Source organism: Chaetodon trifascialis, chromosome 14 (genome assembly GCF_039877785.1).
Source record: "Chaetodon trifascialis isolate fChaTrf1 chromosome 14, fChaTrf1.hap1, whole genome shotgun sequence".
Classification (NCBI taxonomy): Eukaryota; Metazoa; Chordata; class Actinopteri; order Chaetodontiformes; family Chaetodontidae; genus Chaetodon; species Chaetodon trifascialis.
The window spans coordinates 11468995-11478806 of record NC_092069.1 but is presented as its reverse complement, the minus strand read 5'-3'; the positions used below and the strand labels follow the sequence as shown (position 1 = coordinate 11478806).

The 9812-nt window shown below is 41.7% G+C and overlaps 1 protein-coding gene across 4 annotated transcripts in view; it reads right to left on the bottom strand.

The window, feature by feature from the left end:
• Window positions 1–871: 871 nt before the first annotated feature.
• ldlrap1b (low density lipoprotein receptor adaptor protein 1b) overlaps window positions 872–9812 on the bottom strand; it is a 31502-nt gene continuing 22561 nt past the window's right edge. Inside the window, exons 6-10 of one of the 4 annotated variants that reach the window (XM_070978768.1) lie at window positions 8011–8106; window positions 5391–5524; window positions 4945–4979; window positions 3014–3045; window positions 872–2311 (exon numbers count right to left, since the gene is read on the bottom strand). In XM_070978768.1, the coding sequence (XP_070834869.1) occupies window positions 2265–2311; window positions 3014–3045; window positions 4945–4979; window positions 5391–5524; window positions 8011–8106 (344 nt within the window). In that variant the 3' untranslated portion in view covers window positions 872–2264. The remainder of the gene's footprint in view (window positions 2312–3013; window positions 3046–4944; window positions 4980–5390; window positions 5525–8010; window positions 8107–9812) is intronic. The other 3 variants (XM_070978769.1, XM_070978767.1, XM_070978766.1) reach the window with 3 other exon arrangements.

The following is a 9812-nucleotide window of genomic DNA, read 5'->3' as shown; positions in this document are numbered from 1 at the left end:
AAAAGCTCCAGAAGAAATGGTTTTAAACAGTCATCTTTGTTAGAATTTCAATCATTTATGCTAAAACATAACAGAAATTTACTCTAAATTCATGAATTTGAACTTTTGACTGTTAAATCTTAAATCATTAAAGTTAGCTAACGTCAAAGTTAGCTTGTTAGCTATTGGCTAATTAGCCAGTAGGTAACAAGCTAATTACTTAAACGACACTGGGGGTATTGAATTAAAAAAAAAAAAAAAAAAAAAAAACGATTTTAAACGTTTTAAAATTATTTCAAATGGTAAATATTTTCCCTCCATGTTGAGGTGGTGCAACACCTGAACTGGGGTCAGTCACTGGTCCGTTGAGTTTCCTCTTTAGTTTGCTTGTTTGCCACTAGCTAGCAATCATATGTTCTCTGCTGCCTGGGCGATGCATCTCTCTCTGAGTTCAACTGGGTCATCGAAAAACTTGCATTTGTAACTCACTGAATGTGTCTGTGCTCTTAAAAAAAAAAATTTTCACAGTGTCGACAGCACCAGTCAGATGCCGACAGTTAGCAGTGTTTGGACTGACAGACCATTAATGAGCTTAACACATTTCCAAAGTGCTGCTGTGAGCTGCCAGAGATCTGAAAACATGAAAGCCAACATGTCTGCTTGACCAGATTCAGTTCATCACAAACCTTCACTGCTTAAATATTTCTTCCGAGCTTGTGCGCTGGCTGCACTGAGACTAAAGATGCAAACAAACAAACAAACAAACAAACAAACAGACAGACAGACAGACAACAGTGATACCACAAAGCATTTGGGGTTAGAGGAACATCAGAGTTTGCAAAAATACAACAATCTGATTGTGGAATAAACATCACACACACACACACACTTTGACTTTGATTGAAATTTATGTAAATCAATGAATTAAATTAAATTCATACAGAAACAAATGCCAAAAATAACACTGGGAACAATCCCTGGAAAAAATAGTAAACTAGCAAAGTCAATGTAACAATATAATTTAACAGTGGTAGAGAGCCAGTAAAACACACTCGCCCTCTTGGACTTCAAGTTTTGTTTTTTCAACTATTGATCACAGTGGATTGATTCAACTTGCTACACTGAAATGAACAAGTAAAAACAAAGCAACGCTGAACTTCCATCCCCTGCAAGTGGATATTATGACTGAAATGTGTTTGTATTTGAAGTTTTGAAAATCTTGTGAGGCACAAAACTGCCACCAACACAACAGCGAAAAATGCTGAATGAATCCGCCGTGATTCAAAATTGAAAAAAAGCAATAAAATGGCAGAAAGTCCAAGGGGAAGAGTGAAGAGAGGCCTGCACGTAAGCCTTAAAAATGAGTTGGATGCTTAATGACATTAAATTCCCTCACATGACCTGTGCTTTTAAAAATGGATGAATGCTGAGTGCAAAAATAGATTTTGCATTTGAAAGAAAATAAGATTGTCATTTTGTTCATATCCATTTTTTACACAAACACTCTTTGAACAACACATACACACACTTTTTTTTTTAAAGCTTTTTCTGCCCAACCAAAGGCTGAATCCTTGAAGCACATAGGTAGTAACTTTATTGTTTGCCCAATACTGGAACTGGTGTACTGGTGGCTTCACCAGTAAGTGTTCTCTCTAATCCAGTTACATTTTTCCATCTGGAAGTAAATCAAACATGTCACAGCACCCTTATTGACCTTTACCTTATTGACACTGAATGAACTGATATAAACTCAAGTCATACTTCTCAGATCTCACTTTGTACACTTATATACTGTACATCCACTCACACACTTTGTTTAACGCAATGTACACAAGCACAGACCACAAACACGTTACGAACAGTGAATGGGTAAACAGACACAAAAGGAAGTAATACACTGACTGTAACAAACATTAAATGACTGCATGTTTCATAGAAAAGGGATAAATTGGTTTGTATTGCTTTGGCCTGTCTGAGAGCAGCCTGCTCATGTCGTCCTTCTCTGGTTGCGTAGATGCAGAAGTTTCAGAGAGCTACTAGTCTGCAGCAATGAGAGGACTTGGCAGCAGGGAGAAGGTGGGAAACCTCACTGACGTCACAAACGTCTCTTTTGTCACTTCAGTTTCCGAACGATCTTCCACCATTTCTCCACATTTCCCTGTTTTCCCTTCTTGGAGAGGCTTCACGTTAGAACCCAAAAGTGTCTTTTTGTGCAGTGAAGTCTGTGTCCTCTTGGTCCCATTTGTCTGGGGACAGGCACTCTTCAGTGTTCAAGTCCTGAGGGTTTACCCCAATGTCCAGGACCTGGGGGTTAGTGCGAGACTCAGCGAGTCTGGAGGAACAAAGGAAAACAGACATTTTATTAGCACTGTGATAAAACCTGGGCGATGATCAAGATTCCTGTTATTACTAATGACAATTCATCACATCATCGAAAAAGCAGGTACAGTGTGTACATGTATGAGCATGAGTTATAAACACAGTACAATTCCTATTTGGAATGAAGAGAATCATGATAAAAGAGCAATAAAATGATTCCCTTTGTGAACTAATCATAGCAACCAACCATGAGCCCATCCAAACACACATTTAAAAACGCCTGTTAAATACAAAACATGTTAGCTCTACATGTGAACACATGCCATTTTCATTCACCATGACATCTCTCATTCAGTGTCATGGCACTAGCGGAGTGCACGGCTGATGGATGTGAGGCAGAGACACACATTTGTGATGAAGACATGGACACAGTGGCAGACTACATCAGGTTCTGTGGCAGTGAACCTTGTCTTATGAAGCTCAGGGATGGATCAAACTGTGGCGATGACAGAGAGGACTTCTCCCCATTCATGTATCTCTAAGTCAGACAAGTCTCGTTAATGGTATATGGCCTGAAAACAAAATGTGAAACAACATGAGTCTCTAATCAATCTGGTTGAACACTGATGTCCAGACAGATGAGCACATTTGAAGAGTGGGTTGACTAGGGGAAAATGAGGTGGAAGTCACTAGATCCAGTGAATGACATCGTTACCTGAGTAGGATTCAAAGCTATCCAGACTGCGGCTGGGGGTGCAAAGGAAACATCACAAGTCAGGCAACAATTAATCTCTGAACTATCCTGAACAGCCTCATAATAAAGTGACTGGATACATTAATGTCACCATAATGTGACTTTATGTCCAAATTCTTATGCTGAAATCTGACAAAGCTAAAGCTATAATATTAGGTAGAAAACAGCCCATTTTACCTCCATCTTTGTGAGGCACAACACATAAGCACATCATACCAGCCTTTCCTCCAATATTATCAACCGGTATCTACATCTTTACATCTAAAAAAGTGTTCAATTCACCACCAGCAGATGGCAGTAGACTCTCACAAATAGCAACAAGAACGTATAAAGGTATGAATTTATTGGCATGAATTGATCAAGGGTGCAGTGACAAGTACAGTGACTAAACTGCTCATTTAAAAGAATTCAAATGTCACCAATCAAGACAATAAAAACAACTTAAAGTCAGGAACAGTCAGTTTGGACCTTAGAACTGAAACATAGGTGTTGCAGTAAGAGAGCAGGTGTTTCTGTGATGCCCACAACTTGCTCCCTGTTACATGTCGCATAATAAGTACCTTGATCATCAGCTTTAGGAATGCATAATCTCTTCCTAAGAAAGCAGTCTCAAAATAGCTGTATATGGTGCCTGTTTCTCAAGTTTACTGTAAGTTACACCCTCTGCCCACTCTGCTCTTTATAGTCTTTGTATTTGAAATAATATTGTGATGACAAGGCACATTTATGTTCCTCGTCTATAAACAGTGCATTAATCTGGATCTTATCTCAATCCTCAAGCAAAAATGTGCCACACGACCAGGTACAGTGAAGAGATTGGAAACACCATCATTCTGGAATATTCTCATTCACAGAATCATAACTGTCTCTAATTTTCTCCTCTGCTCTGACCCCAACATCAACCAGTAAAATCAGCTTCTCCTGATGGACAAAGACATCAACCTGGCCCACAGGCCCCTGAATTTCCCTCAATTACAGACATCCACATGTGGATGCATCTCTGCTTACGCCGAGAGCTTCCTCATTAATCATAGAGCGGGAGATTAACAGCGTTGGGGTGCAATTACAGTGTGTGCTGACAAATAATTGCCCAATAACAGGGCTAAAATGGCCTCTTAGCGCTTGATTACAGAGACTGCGGAGCCCATTCTCCCTTTCACTAAATGAACATTGGAGATGAGGCCCCACTGTTGAATTAGCAGAGGGGATGAAAAGCAGAGCCAAAGGAAATAAATGCACTAATAAAGTGCTGAATGGCAGTCCCAAACAAACCGCTGTAAACAGCTGCACTGTGCCTCCTGACAGCAGACCACCACAGCTTATCTGAGCGAGCTGCTGATACACACTAAATTGAAACATTAATCACAGACAACTCCAACTCCGTTCTGATTAGTCTGTTGATGGTGTGGATGGAATTTAAGAAATTCCAATCAGCACAGGCAATGGACTTTCCTGTCAACCTTAAACCTACAAATTATGATAGCTGATCTTTATTCTGAGTTTTTCCTCAGTGTGCTTTTACTCCACTACAATGATCAACGCTCAAAAGAGTACTATACCATAAAATAGGTTAACCTCAGCAGCAGTCATTCGTAATCACAGGCTTTATGAGCTCATATGAAATCAGTGTGTGGGCCTGAGATGATGGTAAACAGAGCCTGCAAAAGCAGCATGACTCAGGGTGGGTGTCGACTGCGCCCGGGCCTGTAAACCGAGCCCGTCTCTGCCTGTGGGAGAGCACCAAGGGTGAGCCGCGCAGAGGGACAGGGAGAGGCAGTGTTTATGATGAGAGCAGCCCAAACCACAGGTGGTTATTTCCAGAACAGGAGCTTATGTGGCTGTTTAGCAGAGACTGGGCCCTAGGGACAACCAAAATCCACACTGGTTCTCACCTTGAGAAAGCCTCGTCCAGACCGTCCTCCAACTCCTGCCAGACAGAACATATGGACACATATTAGTTAAAGACAAAGTTTATGTCTCCGGTGAGTGAAATGTGTTTAGTCATGAGATGTTGAGACACTCACACATGCACACAGTCACCTCTTGCCACTGTTCTCTAGCCTCGAATGGTCTCAGGGGGTTAATCTGGGCTACTTGCAGCCCCACACCCACTCCAGCTATGTGACCGTTTGATAAGGCCAGTTCTGTTCAATAGGCTATTGTCTGACTCTGCATAGCAGCTGCACGACTAAAGAATCCACTCCTTTGAATACAGCAGGTACAGTACATCACCAGGCACTGGCTAATTAATCAGCGTTTCCTGCATGCCATTCTTGTCTTCCCATCTTATCAAACCCAAGCAGCTGAAACTTACTGACCAGCCCGACTCTTGTCTTACCCATACAGTATTGTTGTTCTCTGTTGTGTGATTATGCACCATAAAGGGATCCGATTCGGTCTGCTTTGTTCCTGAGTGGACCAGCGCCACATTGGCTCCCTCGGCCAAATCCAGAAGTTTTCCTGTGGCTACCTCTGTAATACAAAACAAACAAGAAACATTGTCGATCATTTACATATAAATGCATTAAAAGTCACGTGCAAGCTTCCACATTCACCAGTAGATTCAATTCCTAGCTCACAGACAACATAATAATAAAGATGTAATAATAAAGATAAATTTGCTCCAAACACCTCCTGTGATTATCGTACTCTCATGAAACAGTAACCAGCAGCGTGCAAACACAAAGTTTATGACGCCAAACTATTTGTTAAGGTCCACTTTCCTTATTAAGCATCTAATGTATGTTACGGATGCAGCCATCTGTGGATTGTCACTTTGTGATAAGTGAGCACACAGTCACCCCCTGACTGGCACGCCTAACCACACTGACACCGCTGATCTGTAATGGGATTGGCTTGTAATGGCCTTGCCTGATGATTAATGAGTGTCAGTAACATGTGTCAACACTAATTTCTGTCTAGTCTTTTAGGCTAACGTTGTCCATAGGAAACAGTAAAAACTCAGTGACTCGTATCATGCTAGCACAACTTAACTTCCTTATTTAGAGCTCATCTATGCAGAAACTTCATATCTTTAAATTACCTTTTCCCTATTTTCTATGCTCCTCAAAAGAGAGTCTCACATACAACTGACACAGGATGCAATACCAGTTGACTTCAGTCTGTCCTCTCTGTCAACACTGGCTCAAAGGCATTTAGAGTATTCTGCTGTTATGAAGAAGGCAATATTGTGGGACTGAGGCTGTCATTCATGGGGAAAGAGCGGGGAGATCAAGGCTCCTCTTACAATGATGCCCTTAAGTTAACAGCTTAGGTGTTTGTTGGGATGTAAGTGGGGCTCTGGGAGTAAAGCACAGCCGGTACATCGAAAGATGATAAGTAGTTAATTGTTTCACCTATTTTCATTTGGTGGCTCCTCAAATCCTTTGCTGCTTTTCTTTGTCATTTCTGACAGTGAATGATTTTTTTTTTTACAAAACAAGAAATGGGAGGATCTCATTTCGGATGTCACAATGAGCATTTTTCCCTATTTATGACATTTTACAGATTAAATGATCAATCCATTGAGAAAATAATGGGCAGATTAACTGATAGTGATAAAAGATGTCAGTTGCAGCCCTGTGAAGACTGCGTAAAGGACAATCAGTTTCAAGCAGGCAAAATCCCCCAGCAATCAGACGATAACACAGGAATAAGTGGCAGTCACTCTAAGAGGCCTGGCGCCAGGGGAGAGTTGAAGGTATCATGTCTCATGAATAAAGCTGACTCGCCTCCGACAACACCACTGATCCTGAGAGTTCATCTGACTCAGTGGCATGCCATTTGATCAGCCAAAGTGAAGGGTACATAAATGTAACCTTCTGATAGCTCTTAAAGCCCTGCTGTCCCCAATAACTGATTTAGGACTGGCACTGAAAACCTCTGGCAGGAGAGGAACACACACAGTCGGTTTCAAAAGGCACTCAGAAGCTTCTATCATGTACTACTCTGCTGTACAATTACACCAATTTGATTCTCAGAAATACAATCCGCTGGCAGCTGAATGATCAGTGGGATGACATTGGTCCAAAATCACACAGCAAGCCTCTCTGTCACCAGAATCCAAGTCCTAGTTTGAGTCTTCACACAAGGGATCATCCTTAAAACCTGTGTTGGCCGTAAAATGCTACACATTCAGGGCCACAGACTCAAATAAAGTGTCAGAACAGATTTAGGGAGATCCCTCTCTGGCTGGAGGCCACCTGGCCCAGTGGGGGGGGGGGGTGTTCAGTACAGAGCAGATGTTTTTAGATGTTTGCCTGCAAAAAAAAAAAAAAGACTACCACTGTCTCAGACTGAAACGTCCTGTCCCAAAAGAAGCTTTCAGACATACAAAGTGAAAGAGGAAAAAAGCAAGCACAAAAAAAAGACAGAATTATGAGGAATAAGTGAACAGCCATTGTGCCACGGGCACTCCTCTTCTCATCTTATTGTCTCTTAGGCTGTGGACAATATATGGAGCTCATGATGCCTTAAGCTTGTCTGGCTCACTGAATGTCGACAGCATGTTTAGAAGGGATAACCCGCGCCTTAAGTCCTGGAAAATTAGTAAACCTGATCGAACAAGGAGATCTAGGCATCTTTCATGCTTTTTACACGAACGCACTTCCAGAGTCACACAGGATACGACTGTTTGTCAATGAATAGCTCTCTATGAGCGAAAAATGTCACAGGGATCAGTGAGCAGAGATTTTTCAACCGACCAACAACATGGCATGGGGGCTAAATTAAAGAGCCTCCTCACTGCCATTATCATCACACATAATCACCTAAAAATGTCATTTGCTGTTTGCTGTAATGATGCTATTGAGAAAGACTAACCTAGAAAATGCAGATTGTCATCAGCTGACCTGCAGCCTCAATATAAGCCAACCTTTGACAAGCGGCTGAATACTCTTCCCTCCCCCGAGGCTACGGCTGCAGCGACAGAGAGGGTGATGATGGGTGACACAACTCACCTCCTCCCTTCAGGCTACCCAGGCTGGCTGAGCTGTCCGACTGAGAGTTGCTGGTTCCTTCTCCGTCTGAACCCGACTTCACTCGCTTCTCTTTCTCTGCGCGAGGAACGACATGGTGGTAGAGGAAGAGACAGAAAGAAAAAAAAAAGGCAGTCGGTGAAGACAAGCAAACTATTCTGGGCCGAGTACCCACAGGGTGAGTGTCCTCGCAGTGCATTGCTAAATGAACTGTTTACTTTTCTAGCTGCTGAAAATGTGGGTATTAAACGTTTCACTAACCAAGCATATAATATGTGTAAACAAATTAGCATTACTCAAGCTATCTGCTGAAATCTAGAAGGTCTGGCCTTCAAACATGGTAACACATGTCATACTTCACACAGCAGTGAGTGCAGTAACTGCAGCATTTAGCATCTGGGTCAGACAGATAATGAGCTCTGCTCACTCCAAACACTCTCACCTGTTAGGGGAAGGTGTAGTGTAGGTGTAACATTATAAGCCCACTACTTTTTGAAGATATATAACATAAGATATAAGACCATTAAATATATTTGACCTGTTGTCATTAACTTGAGGTATCCTTCATTATGCAGCTGTCATCCAACCAGAAGGACATGACTGCGTTCCAGTAAGTGTTAGTCCTCTGTCACTGAGGACCCTCACTGTGTGGCGCAGCAGCAGCATGATCAAAGTTTGATTCATTATTTCCCCAAATCGCTGGTTCAGACAGAAGCTGAATTTTCCTCGTAACAGGACATCAGTTTCTGCAGGAACAGCGTGTTGTTTTCCCATGCATCCCACACAAGGTCAGTCTAACATATTATTCAAAGCAATCTTTTCAATAAGCTTACTGTCATCAAGCACAGCATCTCATGATGTACCTCAATCTGAACACCATCCTCTCTTAGCATCTGAAGGGCTGTCCACACAAAGAACCATGATTACAACAATAAGTATAAATACATCCTTTTAAAAACTGTTCTACCTTAAGTGGATGACGTGTCCACACCACAACTATGATGACAATGACAGTCGCTAACAACGTTGTTGGGATCACTTTCAGAGAGATGTGATGAACGATGGAAACGCTGACAGGCATCAGCCAGGTCATCAGCATCCACTTTCCCAAGCTGCGGACACAGCTAGAGCTACTGTTTACATCCATTCGTGGATGCTCACGAGGGCTGCATCTAACAATTATTTTCACTATTGATGAATCTGCAATTACGGTCACGATTAATCAATTACAAAAATGGTTTGCTCCATAAAAAAAAAAAAAAAAACTGTGACAAATACTCATTGCAATTTGACAGAGCCTCTTCATTTACTATTATAAATGACAAAGAAAAGCAGCAAATCCTTTCATTTGAGAAGCGGAAACTGCAGCTTTCACATCCTTATGGTTATTTTACTAGCAGAGTTATACTAGCAGAGATACGAGTGATTTCCTAAGTTAAGAAAGTTAAGAAAATTTGAGACTCACTTCCTACTCTGTGACACTTGATTAATAGAGGGCCAGATATTATTTTAATGAATGGTGGAGTCCATGCATCCATAAAGACACATTTCTGCCTCAGCTACAGGAAACTCACAAAGGAAAACATGAGACTGTCGTGAGCAAGTGTGATAAGACGCTGACCCACTGTAACTCAGACTTTCAATGCTGTGGCTACAGATTAAATGTCCATTTCTGTCCTTCCAAAAGACATCTGCTTACAGCAAGAAGGTGTTTTTTATTACATCATCATCCTTGGGCTCTAAAAACATCCCGTTTCCCATGAGCCCAGGTAGCTTGGTGATGG